This window comes from Nyctereutes procyonoides, unplaced genomic scaffold (assembly GCF_905146905.1).
Source record: "Nyctereutes procyonoides isolate TBG_1078 unplaced genomic scaffold, NYPRO_anot_genome, whole genome shotgun sequence".
NCBI lineage: Eukaryota > Metazoa > Chordata > Mammalia > Carnivora > Canidae > Nyctereutes > Nyctereutes procyonoides.
The window spans coordinates 49,802,224-49,818,208 of NW_026575052.1; the positions used below are offsets into that span (position 1 = coordinate 49,802,224).

At 44.0% G+C, this 15,985-nt stretch overlaps 2 protein-coding genes across 2 annotated transcripts; one reads left to right on the forward strand and one right to left on the reverse strand.

Annotated features, from left to right (window-relative positions):
* Positions 1–873: 873 nt before the first annotated feature.
* On the reverse strand, positions 874–13,824 carry IK (IK cytokine). Its single transcript, XM_055332850.1, has 20 exons — positions 13,690–13,824; positions 13,088–13,154; positions 10,688–10,780; positions 10,155–10,214; positions 9,180–9,347; positions 8,867–8,981; positions 8,352–8,422; positions 8,210–8,256; positions 6,815–6,978; positions 5,465–5,573; positions 5,075–5,114; positions 4,725–4,914; positions 4,443–4,461; positions 3,471–3,568; positions 3,133–3,218; positions 2,813–2,870; positions 1,649–1,737; positions 1,344–1,452; positions 1,139–1,173; positions 874–1,054 (listed from the first exon to the last, which is right to left on the reverse strand). Exons 1-20 carry the CDS (start codon positions 13,703–13,705, stop codon positions 1,027–1,029), a joined length of 1,662 nt encoding a protein of 553 aa, XP_055188825.1. The 5' UTR covers positions 13,706–13,824; the 3' UTR covers positions 874–1,026.
* Positions 13,825–13,980: 156 nt separating this feature from the next.
* Positions 13,981–15,939, forward strand: NDUFA2 (NADH:ubiquinone oxidoreductase subunit A2). The gene is made up of 3 exons (XM_055332890.1): positions 13,981–14,119; positions 14,242–14,348; positions 15,771–15,939. Exons 1-3 carry the CDS (start codon positions 14,019–14,021, stop codon positions 15,860–15,862), a joined length of 300 nt encoding a protein of 99 aa, XP_055188865.1. The 5' UTR covers positions 13,981–14,018; the 3' UTR covers positions 15,863–15,939.
* The last annotated feature ends 46 nt before the right edge of the window (positions 15,940–15,985 follow it).

Sequence of the window (15,985 nt, forward strand, 5' to 3'; positions counted from 1 at the left end):
GTCCTTTACTATCTCATATTAGGCATTCAAGGTGCTATTGCAGAGAGAGCCCCATTTCAGTCTCCTAAATGCCATGCACAAAGCTGGCTTCCTCAAACACTCTTGCCCTATCAAGCTAAAAGTGACCAAAGGCAAAGGTTAAGGGAGGCTTCTAGCTTTCCTCGTATGAGCTGATCCTACAAGTCTTAGGCTTAGGGCAGGCAGTGGCAGGTAGGGATCCAGCCAGAAAAAAAACCCTTATGAGAACCAGGCCAAAGTGCTTGTGATGAATAGAAAGGAGGAAACTTGGGGACAGAATGATTCAGAAGCCAAGGGATCCATCTTGGGCTTTGGCAGACATTTCAGGGTGCTGATGAGCACCAAACCCTGCTTAACACAGGGATCCCCCAAGACTCCTCCCCAAGATTATCCCTTTAGTCAGAGAAGCAGCAAGCAATGTGTGCTAAGAATTTCTAAAGCTCTCAGGAGGACATAATTCCATTTTTGTTCCCCAAGTAATTCTTATCAGCTGCCTTCACCTAGACCCTAGTCCTGCAAAATCTTGGGGTTAGACTGGGAGCTCACTGGGTAGACCCTAATTCCCAGAGAATCTCCACTAAAGGTAGGCCCTCTAATGGGCCTGAATGAGTCTGACATTTGAGGCCAATTGTCCATATGTTCCTCTATCTACATCTTGCCCATCAATGAGGTCATTACTTTTCTCCACTAGGCGTCCTAGCTAGGACCCTTACTGTCTAGGAATCTAGAATCACAGCTCAGAAAAGGACTGAGCTAACTTTCTGCACATGCATTTTACACAGTCAGTGGAATTAGTACCCTCTCGCTGCTTCAGGGGTCCATGAGGGAGGATGCTCAAACAGAGAAGACATGACAGCAGGTTAACTAGATTTAATGGAACTAAATGATTATACAGTAACATTTTATATACATTCAAAGAGACCTTGCAACTTTTTTGGGAATTGCAGAAAGCAAGCACTTGTGAGCCCATTCCTTTTGGGGAATCATTTTTAGACCTGGAACTGGAGATTAGTATTTTGGTCTTTTCACTTCAACTCTGCAATGGAAGGAGAAGTAAGTCAACGTAAGATCAATACTCTAAGCAATTCCCACAGTGCCCCAGAAGAGTACTGCTGCTCACCCATCAGCCTCCATCTTCTTCCTCTTCTCAATGATCTACAAAAAGAACAGTTACACTCAACAGTTATGCTGTCCATCTAAGCTCACATGAGGTACCAGGCTGACCTCTCCCCTACTTCCTTGGCTCTCCAACCCTGCCTATTCCTTCATCTGTAGGCCAGTGTCTCCTCCCAGATGAAGTCCACCCAAGAGGTGATCTCACTTACCGCACTAATCTTCTTCCACTGGCGATCAAGCTCTGCCTTATCATTGGTTTCCTTGAAGCGCCTGGTTTTCCGCCCTTCAGACATCTTGATGCCATACTGGAATGCAGCCCTGAGAAAAATAAAGGACAGTTGGAGGAAAGAAGGCATCAGAGGTTGCACAGGAGTACCAAGGTATTCCCAGATGGCCCTGTGACTAAAGAACCTATTTAGGAATGCCTCAGCCAGACTACACCCTCGGGTTAAGGCTGGTCCATCCCCTCATCATCCCTCTCATCACTCCCTGGCCATATTTAGTACTGACTCACTTGGGCAAAGCCTCCTTGTTGTTCATATATTCGCTGTATTCCTCCTGGGTATCAAAGTCCCAGCGGCCTAAGGGGCCTTTCTTATTACCCTGTTAGAAGACAGAATGGGAACAAGGAAGAAAGAAATGTCAGTGGAAACAATTTTTTAGCCCTTACTTAAAGCCAGGTCCTCCCATAATCCTGTTTCATTATTCATAAATCCCACCCTAATAAATAATAACAAATGCTTACTAGTACAGACATTATTCTGAACACCAAACACATTTTTAATTCTCTCAAACTCTATTAAAAGAGAACCATATTCCTCTCTATTCTCTTGATGAGGAAACTAGGTCATGAAACTGATAAATGGCAGAACCAGGGTAAGCAAGTCTCCAACATGGAATTAAACCAAGCTCAAGCACTGCAATAAAGAGAAACAAGGAAAAAGGAGACGAAATTTCTTCACCATTAAAGGTGATATTTGTCAGGGCTGTGGTTGTTTTTGTTAAGTAGGCTCCACACCCAGCATGGAACCCAATGTGGGGCTTCAGTTCATGACCATGTGATCAAGACCTGAGCTGCGATCAGGAGTCTTACACTTAACTCTCTGAACCACCCAAGTGCCGTGAGGTTATTTTTAAGACTAAGAACACTTCAATCCTGGCTAGAATAAAATTCACTTGTTTTGTAAACACTGAAATTCCTTCTACCCTTTCTATTTATGCACTAAAGTCTTGCTTACTCCCTAAGTATGGAAATCAAAGCCCAGCACTTTGTAGAAAATAAAAATCTATTTTTGGCCTATCTCACTTGCTTTCATACTGACACTTTAAAAGGTAAGCTTCCAGGATGCCTGGGTGGCTCAGCGGTTTAGCATCTGCCTTTGGCTCTGGTCGTGATCCCAGAGTTCCAGGATCAAGTCCCACATCGGGCTTCCTACATGGAGCCTGCTTCTCCCTCTGCCTGTGTCTCTGCCTCTCTGTCTCTCACGAATAAATAAATAAATAAAATCTTTTTAAAAAGGTAAGCTTCCCATGACTCCACAATGTTGTTGCTCTTACTGTCAGCTGAGGGCAGGTTATGGCCCAGAATATGAGACAAAGATCTGTTGGGAGTCAGGAAGGGGGTATGTGCTGAAGAATAGCTGCCCAAGAATCCCTACCCATCCTTCCAACTCCACACCTGGTCCATTTTGCTGTAATCCACCTCCTCATCACTATCCACAGCCATGTCATCCATCCTAAAGAGAAGCAACAGTTAAACATTAAACAGATGGTACAGACCCAGACCCCTATGGTTTATTCAGAAACCTACCCAGCTAAGATGTTATATGCCTAAAAATGACCCCTACCCCAACCCAAGACCTCCCACTCAGCACCTAAAAGAACAATTCATCTAAGTAAGAAGTACCCCTGTGTCCCAGGTAATCAAGTTTACACTTCATCGCCCTCTCTATAACTTGTTCTCCAATCATTTCAGCCTCCTTTAACAGTCTTACATACGTGGCTGGGTAACATTCGGCATAACTGTTGGACATTCCAAAAAAGTCTCCTAGTTGCTTTTTGTCCTCTGGCTTCTTCAGCATATGCTATGTTAAAGAAAATAATTCTACGTATAACAGAAAGCTTCAAAAAGGAAGGGCCAAGAACTAGAAGCCCCAATATGAAAACTTTTAAGGACTTGAATGGGTCCTCTGAGAAATGGGAAAGACATGACTGCAGCCCTGTCAAAATTTAGCATAAAAAGCAAAGCGTGAAGTGGGGGCTGGGGGTTCAGGGAAGCAGGGAGGTGGGTGGAATTAGAAAGAAAACAGGATAACACTATTCTAGAATCCAGCAACATAGTGAAATAAAGGATATGACTCAGTGCCTTCCCAGCCAGCAGACCCAGCAAACTTTTCATTGATTGACTTGATCAACTCCTTAGCAGATCCAGGTCCTAAGGGAAAAGACCATGAAACAAGGAACTTACAAATTCTGCACCACCCGCCAACACACTTTTAATGTTTTTATAACACTTTTTTTTTTAGGCAACAGAAAAAACTTTTAGCTAACAAAATTGTAATCAAATTCCAACTAATAAGCTACTCTGGGGCCCCTGGGTGGCTCAGTTGGTTGAGCAGCAGGCTTCCACGCAGGTCATGATCTCAGGGCAGTAGAATCCAGCCCCATGTCAGGCTCTGCACTCACTGGGGAGTTGACTTGATTCTCTCCCTCTCTCTCTCCCCTCCTCCCACTTGTGTGTGCATACTCTCTAAAATAAATGAATCCTTGAAAAAAAATTACAATAAAAATAATGAGCTACTCTGGCTAAAGATGGAGTTGTGTACACACAATACTGCTGATTCGACCTGACTCACGTCTTCAGAACCCCACCACTGGAGGAACTGTATCTAACAGAGCAAATATGCCCTGCCATTGCCCAAAAGATGCAGATAACCCAGGCTTATCTTTCTATTCTATGGAGCAAGACAAGCATTCTTTTTTTTTTTTTTAAAGATTTTATTTATTTATTCATGAGAGACACAGAGAGATAGAGAGAGGCAGAGACACAGGCAGAGGGAGAAGCAGGCTCCATGCAGGGAGCCCAATGTGGGACTCGATCCCGGGTCTCCAGGATCACACCCTGGGCTGAAGGCAGCGCTAAACTGCTGGGCCACCAGGGCTGCCCGCAAGACAAGCATCTTAATGAGAACCCAGACCAGGAAGTCCCAGTCTCAACCTCTGCCAGCTCTGAGCTCTAGGACAGACTCTCAGCCCATGGGAAAGCAAGACCACCAGATCGAATGCAAGATGTCTCATGTATCACCCACCTTTGTCAATGTCCATGGGCTGGAAAAAAAACAGAAACTGAAGTGAGTAGTGCTATGAGGGATTCACGCTCATCCCTCCCCTGCTTGATTGATCTGTAAATCAACTCCCTACCCACTTCCTGCCTCATTTCCAGGATCCTTCCCACCCTGGATTAGTTGGCCCAGTTGCCACTACAGAGCCATAAGGCACCTAGTGCCTTACATTACAAATGAATCTTGTATCTGGCGGGGCAGGCACAGAGATGGGCAGCTCCACCACTTGGTACCAGAGCCATCTCTCACCTCATCATCCACTTTCGGCTTCTCAAAGTAGCTGTGCCTCTTCTTCTCTTCCTCTCTCTCTCGGTCCCGCTCCCTCTCCCGCTCCCGGTCTCTCTCCCGATCACGCTCTCGCTCCCGATATCTCTCCCGCTCCTTATCCCGAGGAGTCTTGGTTGTGGATGGCACATAATCCCCAATGTCTTCAAATATACTAGAAAAACAGAGATCACTAGCTGCCAAAGTCATACACACTTCTGTTATCCATGGCCATTTTTCCAGATTCTCAGGTCAAGGCCTCCCCAAAATGCCAAAGACAAGAAACACAGAGCCCTTTTCTCACACGTATCAGGTGACACGGCTGGGATACATACTTCATGTCGGCCTCAGGGGGTTTCTTCTCTTCCATCTTCCCTAAAATGTACAAGGAGTAGTAAAGAAAACATTCCTGAGTTGATTCCCACTCAATCCAACATGTTCTCCACCTTCAAATGCCCATTTAAACATCTGTTTAGAAGGTGAGATAACAAAAGCTCCCGATACTCTCCCTCCTCAGGCCTCAAAGTGGACCACTGTTTCCTGGGTAGGTCAAACAGACAGAACCTGGATGTAACCATCTCCTTGTTAATGTTCCAATGCTCCCATCTCTTCTCCTCTTCTGGAGCCTCACAATGCTCTGGACACAGAAGGCTCCAGGAAACCTCGGTTCCACCCAATAATGTCCCTCCAGGGTTAAGGTTTCTCTCCATAACCCTCCAGGTTACCTTTATCCTTCTTCTTGAGCTTCTTATTGCGGGTACCCTGACGCAGGTATGAAAGGATCTGGGTGAGCTTGCTGATTACGATGTCATTTGTGGTCAGTGTGGTCTGGGCCTGAAACCCCAAGCAGCAAGGGTGTTATCCCATAAAGCAAGAATCTCTTCATTCATTCTTTCATTCAACGAATTCAAGAATAAATTATAATCAACCAGGTAAAAAACAGGGAAAACAGGTGTCATAGAACATTCCAAGCACACAGAGTAACATATATGAAGGTCTGGGTCAAAAGCGAAATTTAGGGGCATCTGGGTGGGTCAATCGGTTGGGTATCTGACTGTTGATTTCAGCTCAGGTCATGATCTAACAATTGTGAGATCAAGCTCCCCAATAGGTGTGGAGCCTGCTTAAGACTCTCTTTCAGCCCCTCCAACCTCTCCTCCCCCCCACACTCTCCCTCCCCCTCTCTAAAAACAAAACAGTAAATCTAGCATATTCAAGAACCTGGGATTCACTGGAGAACAAACAGGGAATCATGGTAAAAAGAAGCTCAGAAGGCCGACGTTGCAGGAGCTCAGAGGCCACAACAAAGATTTTACTCTTTATACTAATAACAAGAAATCACTGAGAGCTTCTCAAGTGTGGTGAGACAAAAATTCACATGTTGAAAAGATCACACTGGCCATATGTAAAAATCACAATAGAAAAGGGGATAGGAAGATTGTGGGGTTATGATTAAAAGTACAGAGGTGGGATCCCTGGGTGGCGCAGCGGTTTGGCGCCTGCCTTTGGCCCAGGGCGCGATCCTGGAGACCCGGGATTGAATCCCACGTCGGGCTCCCGGTGCATGGAGACTGCTTCTCCCTCTGCCTATGTCTTTGCCTCTCTCTCTCTCTCTCTGTATGACTATCATAAATAAATAAATAAACAAAAAAAATTTAAAAAAAAAATAAAAGTACAGAGGTATTTTTTGGGGGGGGGTGATGAAAAATATTTCACGCTGAGTGATGGCTGTGTAATTCTACAAATACTAAAACCCACTGAATTGTACATTTTCAAGAGGCAAATTATATGAAACATGAATTACAACTCAATAAAAATAAAATACTAGAAAGAAACCAGAGTGAAAGTGAGGAAACAAAATAGGGGTATCTTTTAATAGTTCCAATAAGACACGATAGCTTCAACTGGAATGTTGATAGAGATGAGTGAATGGATTCAATGAAAATTTACAAAGTAAAAAAGTGGACAGGACATAGTGATGGGTTAAATGTGGTAGATGAGGCCCAGGGTAGAACTGAGGCTGATTCCCAGGTCTGAGGCCCACATGACAGGCTCTCAGGACTTGGATCACTTACCTCCATGGTGGGGCAATCTGCTTTACTGCGGATCAGTGTGGTGGGGATATCCGTGTCAGCATACTCATCATCCAGGTCTACCACATAGGCCATGCGGCCTGGGAGGAACAGCTCATTCCGTTCATATGCCTTGCTCCTAAAGAGTGTGCGGTAAACATTGCGGCCTATGAAAAGAAGAGGAGGAAGCATAGCCACTGAGAAACTTCTACAACAGCTGCCATTTAGCAAGTGCTTACTCTGTGCCACATACTATTGCCTCAATTTTCACAAGAGCCCTGTAAGGTACATGTTATCATCTCCTTTGAAATGATCAGAATACTCAAGCTGAGAGTGAAGCAATTTACCTAAATTCACACAACTACTAAGCAACGGAATAAAGAATAGGGCCCAGCCTGTCTAACTCCAAAGCCTGAGCTCCTATCCACTCTTTTACATCGCCTTCTCAAAAGTACCATGGGCCTCACATTGTATTAGGTCCCATGAGGAAGAAGGATGAGGCTTAAGGGGATACTGACAATGATGGGAAAATCAGCTCAGCTACATGTGCAACATAAGTACAATGCATATACTTTTTGTTGCTGCCATGAGGTGAATTAACTCCATTTTTGCAGATAGACAAACAGGCACTGAGACTTGTGAAGTCAGTTGCCTAATATCACATGCCTCATATGGTTTTATCAGTAGGATTCAAACCCCAGTCTTTGACTGCAAATTCTGAGCTTTTATTTATTTTTCTAAAGATTTTCTTTATTGGGATGCCTGGGTGGCTCAGCGGTTGAGCGTCTGCCTTTGGCTCAGGGCGTGATCCCGGAGGCCCCTGGATCAAGTCCTACATCAGGCTCCCTGTGAGAAGCCTGCTTCTCCTTCTTCTGCCTGTGTCTCTGCCTGTCCCCTCTGTCTCTCATGAATAATCTTTTAAATCTTTTTTAGAGATTTTATTTATTCATGAGAGACACAGAGAAAGGCAGAGACACAGGCAGAAGGATAAGCAGGCTCCCTGAAAGGAGCCCGATGTGGGATTCGATCCTGGATGCTGGGATCACGCCCTGAGCCAAAGGCAGACACTCAACCACTGAGCCACCCAGGTGTCCCAAATTCTGAGCTTTTAATCACCAACCACGCTAGCTCTTTTAATGCATAAGCTGTAAGCTACCTTCCTTAATGCATAAGCTACAATCTGCAAGACCTTCCAACCTAATTAAGACATTAATAACATACACGAAATGACAAACCCCACATCTGAGTTCTAGTAGAGTATTCTAAGAGAAGTCACTAATCTGGAGGCAAGAAAGAGAACAGTATGACATGAAGGGGAAGCATATTCTGCCCAGAGCATTAAATTCCCTATAATTTACCTAAAATGCACAACCTCTAGTGTAGAAATTCTATACTCACCTAAGCGCGTCTTAAATTCAATTTTATTCTCAGGATCTTCATCTTTCCTGAAAAAACAAAAGAATTTTCCTTTTAGCCAAATGTGTTCCTACTTTAAGTCCCACTCACCTAAACTTAGAAGCTTTCCCTGATGTTTACACACTTGGTTTCCTTCTGAGGCTTTTCCATAAGTTCTTCCTCTTCTTTCTCTTTGCTGGCAATCTCAGCTCGTACCTAACAGGAAAAAAGCATGTAGGTTTAGACATTTATTCATTTTACAAACATTTACCTAACACCACTATCTACCACATTGTGCCAGAAACCAAGGACTTATAAAACTGAACAAGACAATACAGTCCTTGCCCTAATGGAGCTTACAGCAGAAGAGACAAATGACAAAATGTGATAACTGTGATATGTGAAATAAGAGATATATGGAGGGTACAGGAAGTGGGAAGTGAGGTTTAACCATACTTGGGTGATCAGGGATGACTGCCCCCCGGAAAATACAACTGAGGCTGAGACTTGAAGGATGAGTAGCACTTAGTCCTACATAGGAGCAACCATTAGCCCTTCACTATGGTGTGGGCTAACAGTCTCCCCTCCTTCACCTTGAAAGGCCCAGAGAAGAGCATTCAGCATTCTATGATTACTCTCCACCCACCCACCAAGGATCACCTTTTGAAGCAGAGCAAAATCCAACCCTTTCACCAAATGAGTATGTTCCATGTCACCACCCAAGAACTTGGACTCCTGGATCAACTGTCTTCTCTTCTCTGCAGCTGACTTGTCCCTGTATAATGAAAGAAGCCACATTAAAATAGTCCTTTGTGAGTGCCTCTCACAAAGTGCCTTTCAAGTGTCTCTCTTGAAATGGCCCAGCTCAGGCTCCAAAGTGGGGAAAGCTCATTTTTCATTAGGAAGAATTCACACTGTGACTGTAAGACTCTGGAGGCTGAGGGAATCATGCCCTGGCAGCCTGGGTACTCACGCTTCAGCAGTGGGGCCCACAGCCCTATAGTTAGCTGTGGTACTGATCAGCTCCGTTTCCTCATAATCTTTGTTCACACCATCTCGCCGTTCCTTGGCACGGTCACGATATTTCTCTGCTAGCTCTCTCTCTCTCTCAATTTCTTGTTGACGAAGCTTGGCATAATAACTGTGACCACAGAAAAGCAAATGCATAAGGCTCACTATCCCAAGGTCAGTAGAATTCTTCCTATTTCATCCAACTGTCTGGTGAAAGCTCACATATGTCCTGATAGTACTGCTGTCACCCTCAAACAATCCTCAAAATCAGAACTATGGCTTCATCCAGTTCAGAGAGATACTCTTTCAATGCTGCCTCAGGACATTCCATGTCACTTCAGAATTCTTTAATGCCGTATCATTGAGTCTCTAACAGGTTATAAGACTTTTCCATAGGACAACTAAGAAGTTATCTAAATTTATATCACCTTCCATATTTCAACTAAAAATAAGTTATTCCTTGTTGGTCTTCCCCAAAAAGAAAGGACAGCAAAATACCAGGTCCAGGAATTTTAGTATCTTATAGATAATGATGATAATGATGGTGGTGACAACAGCAGATAGGATTTATTGGGTAATTATATTAATATCCCAGGCACTAAATGCTTACATGCACTATCATAATTGATCCTCTTGACAACCAGATGAAAGTTACAAAATCACTCTCTGTTCTACCCATTAGAATATCAAGAATTAGAAATATTAGGGACTATGCCCACAGTTATCTTTTGTCTTTTCAGGAACTGGTAAAGTTGAGACTGAAATCCTGCAGTCTGACTCCAAAGTCCTAAATTCCCACTTATCACTCCTATCCACTAGAGAACCTCAAGACAGTACAGAAAAATCTTAATCTCTAGCCTCATAACTACTAGCCCCTATGCCTTTCACCCAAACACTATCCAATCTATAGCCCAACATTCCCCTATCTTTCCTTCACCTCTTCTTTTTTCTCCTTCGTGCAGCTGGGTCTTCATCCTCATTGTACTCCCTTGGCATCCTAGAAGACAGAGAAATTCACTAATGGCAAAATATTGCCAGAGCCCCAGAAAACCCCAACAAGTGGCCTTGAGGAATGAAGAAAGGTCTAAAATATGGAACAAAGCAACAGCTTCGACCATGCAGAGATCCAGGTCTACATTTGTAGGTGAGTGGTCCTAAGCTTTAGAAAGTATCACAACCACCTGAAGTATCTGAGTCTACAGGGCTGGAATCGACCCTGGAAGCTGCCCATTTAAACACTAGCAGCAACTCTAATAGTACAAGTGGTGTGTGGAACACACTGTCAGATCTTAGAACACCCTCATCTTCACTGGAGCTTCAATCTCCAGTCAGAGAGAATCAGAATCATAGGCTTTGAAAAAGAACTAGCCTTCCAGCTCCTAAGACAACTAGTTTGGTAGATTTTCTGTAGGAAGGAGATGGGGGGAAAAAAAGGAGATGTGAAACAGGTTGGAAAACCCCAGAACTTACTCATGGTGACGTGATTTAGAGGGCGGTGCAGAGGTGGGTGCAGCCCTTGGGGTCATGAGAAGTTTCCTGAAATCTTCATTGGTGAGTTTTGATCTAGAAGGCAAAAATTTTAAAAATTAGTACCCAATAAGAATTGGGAAAGGAGTATGTAAAATACATGGTTAACTTTATTAGAAATCAGGAAAATATAAAACAAAAACATAGCACTCTTAATGCTTCAAAGCGCTATTAAAAAGTCTGATTAATCAAGTATGAGTGAGAATTTGGGAACTGAATATTCCGCTAAGGGGAATGTACATCAGTATAGCCAATGGGACGGCAACCTGCCTGTATCAAAATTTAAGTGTGTATATCCTATGACCTAGCAACACCATTCACCTATATTTAGATTCAATAATTACTGGCATAGGTGTATAAAAAGTCTTGTAAAAAAAGGTTCAATTTCAGCTTTGAAAGTAATACAAACTTGGAAACAACCTAAATGTCCATTAACTAGAGACTAAATGGTAACAGTGTTTCCCAACTGGGAGGCAGAGAGCAACGAAAGAGATAATTTTAGGGGCACCTGCCTGCCTTCAGCTTAGATCATGATCTCGGGGTCCTGCAATTGAGCCCTGTGGCTCAATGCCTGTATGGCGTCTGCTTCTCCCTCTCCACCTCCCACTTGTATGTGTGTGCACACTCTCAAATAGATAAACAATATCTTTAAAAAAAAGATAATTAAAAAAAAAAAAGATAATTTTAATCGGTACAGTGACAAAGACTCACTCCTTGACCAAACTTTAGTCAGGCCCCGTTGAGCCCTCTTCTGACAGGCTGCCCCTTAGCCTGCTATGCCCAGTTTGAGCAAAGAATCCTGCTAAGTGTTCCCAAGGAAGACATTTACTATAATAGGAATAAAGACTACTGCAACAGGGGAGAGGGAATGAAACTCAACTCTGAATACAAACTGGGACAACTGGGGATTTATAAAGAAAATCACTAAGAGGAACTTGGGGGGGATCCCTGGGTGGCGCAGCGGTTTGGCGCCTGCCTTTGGCCCAGGGCGCGATCCTGGAGACCCGGGATCGAATCCCACATCGGGCTCCCGGTGCATGGAGCCTGCTTCTTCCTCTGCCTGTGTCTCTGCCTCTCTCTCTCTCTCTGTGACTATCATAAATAAAAAAAAAAAAAAAAAAAAAAAAATCTAAGAGGAACTTGGTTAGCCATGGGAGGGGGGGGGGGGGGGCCTTGACTGAATCTACTTCACTGGAGCTTCAATCTCCAGTCAGAGAATCTGACTTGATTACTTAAGGGGATTCTCCATAAATTGTATTAGCAGCATTCTTTGCTAAAACTGAGCCTAGCAGGCCTAGTCAAAAATAGACCCCAGAGAAGTCTGAGGAAAGTCTAGTCAAGGACGAAGTCCTTGGGGCACCTGGGTAGCTCAGATGGTTAAGTGTCGACTCTTAGTTTTGGCTCAGATCTTAATCTCCAAGTCTCCAGTTGGAGAGATCAAGCCTGTGTCAGGCTCCTCATTCATCAGGGAGTCTGCTTCCCTTCTCCCTCTCCCTCTGCCCCTCCGTGTTGCTCACACATACTCTCTTTCTCAGAAATAAACAAATCTTTAAAAAAAAAATCCCTTTAGGGATCCCTGGGTGGCACAGCGGTTTGGCGCCTGCCTTTGGCCCAGGGAGCGATCCTGGGGACCCGGGATCGAATCCCACATCGGGCTCCCGGTGCATGAAGCCTGCTTCTCCCTCTGCCTATGTCTCTGCCTCTCTCTCTCTCTCTCTCTCTCTTTCTCTCTCTATCATAAAATAAAAAATAAATAAATAAATTTTAAAAATTAAAAAAATTGTCTTTAAAAAAATCCCTTTATATATACATATATGCATGTTGGAAAATACTTTATTATTTGTAAGTTGAAACATTAAAATTAAGTAGCATTATTTTATTTGTATATATAAATAAAACACCTACTGCCACTTGCTTATTTTCCATCCTGGAGATGATTTTCATGGCAGTGACCCAGACTCCTTTTTTTTTTTTTTTTTTAAAGTAAGGGGGTAAAAAAGACGTAAAAAAGGAACAGTGGTTACCTTTAAGAAAGGAACTGGAATTAGGATTATTATCAAACACATCATTACCCTCACTTCTACTTTAATTTTCTACCAGAATCAACTATTATCATGTGTAATTAAACATTAACTTTAAAAACTGGCACCCTCCCAGTCAGAATTTTCCCTCTAATATTCTCATGCAGTTGACCTGATCCAATGAAAGTTCAGAGATAAAGGGGAAAGGATACACTTTTTTTCGCCATCCTTGCTGACAAGACATTTAGAATTATTTCACCATCACCACACCACTCTATTCATCCCTCAGTTCATGCCCAGAGTACTATCTTGGAACACTCACTGGTGGAAGGAGTGAGGATCATCCACATCGTGGCCATCTGGAGCCAAAGGGTTGGAGAACGGCTCACCTAAAAAAAAAAAGAAAAAAATTGACGTTAATTTAATCAATCTCTTTCGTGTCAGTTCCTGTGCCAAAGTTGGGACTCTATTAGTAAACAACACTGATGTTTTCTTGTCAAATTGCTCAGTCCAATGAGGAAGAAAACACAGCGACAGTGACAATACAACGTAATAAATGCCCAAGAGAGAAAATACAAGGAGCTGCTGGGGCAGAGAAGGGGGCCCCTAAACCGGCGCTGGAGAATTAGCAGATACTTCCGGAAAATGACATCTAATATACTCTGTGTTAAGATAAACTGGCGCAGCCCAAAGTCAGGTGCTGGCGGTAGCGAGTAGTTCACAAACACACCCCTGGTTATTTGGGGCAAGGACAAGGCTTAGGAAGACAATAGTCCGGAGCTGCCTGGCTTCATTCGAGACCCAACGGCTTCGCCAGGTTCCAGCGTCACACCAGCTACACAGGGCTTAAACTGTGAAGTGAAAACAACGTGCCAAGCGTCCCAAATCCTGCAGGTAATAATGGACAGATGACCCGAGACTTACTGTCTCGTTCCGGCATTTCGTCGGCGGTGTTTCAACGCCAGCAGGGTCTGAAGCTCCAAAGACAACACAGCCCGGATAAGCTTTTTCCCACCATGCACCTCAGGAGCCAGCCCACAGTGCTTTGCGCCCCAAAACCTTTCCGCCACCGCCCACTCGCGAAGAAATTGGAGAGAAAGCAGACCACTCCCTCTGCAATCCTTTTAAGGCATTGGCTAACTCTTACCGCTCCGTACGTCATCTAACTCTCGCGGGAACTGTAGGGACCGGGACTGGTCGGATTGGAGAACTTGACCGGAAGTTCTTGGGCGGGGAGTTAGGCACTAGCGGAGATGGCGGGTGCCGCAGCGAGTCTGAGAATTGGGGCTAAAGTTGGCTTGCGTGAGATTCGCGTCCACTTGTGCCAGCGCTCGTCCGGCAGTCAGGGCGTCAGGTGAGGTGCAAGGTGGTGGGGCCGGTAGGCTTCGGGGCGCCAGGTCATGACCTCTACCTCCCGGGTGTTTGGGGGAGGCCGGTGCGAAGACCTCACGCACTGCTTTCTCTCCTGCCCCGTAGGGAATTCATCGAGAAACACTATGTGGAGCTGAAGAAGGCGAACCCTGACCTGCCAATCCTAATCCGCGAGTGTTCCGATGTGCAGCCCAAACTCTGGGCCCGCTACGGTGAGCAAGAGAAGCGGGCCGCCTGGGACCATGGGAGAAGGGCATCCAAGGTCATGCAAAAACCTGTAGGGAGGCTAAAACTCGGGACTTCGGCCTTCCTGTTGACGTTGTTTCAGATAAATTTACATTTTATCGAAATATAAGGTTATAGAATGCTGGTATCTGGAGTAACATCACTGTGGAGGCGGGGCCCTGTCTTGAATGGGGACCAGGAACCGTCGTTTTCCTAATTCAAGACAGGGTTCAGATGCTTAAGAAGAAAGAGATGCTTGTCAACTCCCATCGACGTGAGTCCTTATACATTAGGTGGGAAATGTCATTTCAGGTAGTGTGATACCCTCCGTAATACAAACATATAATGACTTCAGAATCTTCTTGCCTAAATCTCGTTTAATCTTAACTAATTATAGGAGGGGGTATATTCTTTCTTTTCTCTTTGTAGAGATTAGGTGAATCGTTTTGGAACAGGGTCACTTGGCTGGTTCAGTCAGTAGAGCATGCGACTCTTGATCTTGGGGTGAGCTTAAGCCCCATGTTAGGCAGAGCTTACCAAAAATATTTTTATGGGACATAACTGTTACATAGCTAGGATATAACAGAGATGAGCCTTTACACGTGTACCCCTAGGGTACACTTCTACCAGATTTTCACTTCTACCAGATTCCTAGGGTGCACTTCTACCAGATTTTCATGGCTAATTCGTTAGAATTCACATGTTTGTTATTCAGATCTGAACCTACGTATCACCTCTTCAATGAGGCATTCCCTGGCAAGTTATGTAACATTGTCCTTAGCTCAATTTTGTCATATTCTCTATTTAAGTTTACCACAATCTGAAAATTAAGTGTCATATTACTTGATTCGTAGTGAGCACACAGTACATATTACACTTACTGAATAAAGGTACTGTAATCACCTTTTAACTACACCTGCCCTCTAGGAATGTCGGGTGGAAGTCACACATAAGTTAGACTGGTTCTAACAGTAGATAACTGTAGTATGCGTTAAAAATTGGAAGAAGGAAAAGCCAGTAGACTAAAGAAGGAGATGGACACAGATTAGTATATTATACTAGGACTGTAGGAGCCATAGACTTCACACCCAGCCAAGGCTAGGCTCACTCAAAGCACTGTTCACAGTGATTAATAATAAATACCTATCAGGCCCCTAAAAATGGCCCTAAAACATCTTCCTTCACATTGTGGCCACCCGGAATCAGCCAAAATTCTACTTGGACCTGGGCTTCCTAGATGTGTTCGAGACCCACTGGATATTCTAGGCATCTCAAATACACCTTGATCATATGTCTTTACTACTTTTCCTATCCTAACAAGACTAAGTTGAAGACAAAGATCTTTTATTAATGTTTTGGTTGCCCCCACAGAGCATACTAGATATTTAGTCCCCTCTTTCTCCCCTCAGCATTTGGCCAAGAGAAGAATGTCTCCTTGAACAACTTGAGTGCTGATCAGGTAACCAAAGCCGTGGAGAATGTGCTAAGTGGCAAAGCCTGAAGCCTCCACTGATTGTTAAGAGCAACAACAGCCCCACAACTTGGGCTTTGTTGAACTGAGTAAAATGTGAAAAAATGTGTTCTGTTCCTTTGCCGAAGAATGCCATCTCTGGATGTTCTTATA

What these genes read in the sequence shown, in the direction of transcription:
- IK (XM_055332850.1), bottom strand. An exon ending in CGAAGGAGAAAAAAGAAGAG is followed by an intron (nt 9,348 to 10,154) that starts GTGAAGGAAAGA and finishes CTGTGGTCACAG; the next exon opens with TTATTATGCCAAGCTTCGTC. An exon ending in GCTCAAGAAGAAGGATAAAG is followed by an intron (nt 5,115 to 5,464) that starts GTAACCTGGAGG and finishes TGTACATTTTAG; the next exon opens with GGAAGATGGAAGAGAAGAAA.
- NDUFA2 (XM_055332890.1), top strand. Translation starts at nt 14,019, where the DNA reads ATGGCGGGTGCCGCAGCGAGTCTGAGAATTGGGGCTAAAGTTGGCTTG. An exon ending in TCCGGCAGTCAGGGCGTCAG is followed by an intron (nt 14,120 to 14,241) that starts GTGAGGTGCAAG and finishes CCTGCCCCGTAG; the next exon opens with GGAATTCATCGAGAAACACT. An exon ending in CAAACTCTGGGCCCGCTACG is followed by an intron (nt 14,349 to 15,770) that starts GTGAGCAAGAGA and finishes TTCTCCCCTCAG; the next exon opens with CATTTGGCCAAGAGAAGAAT.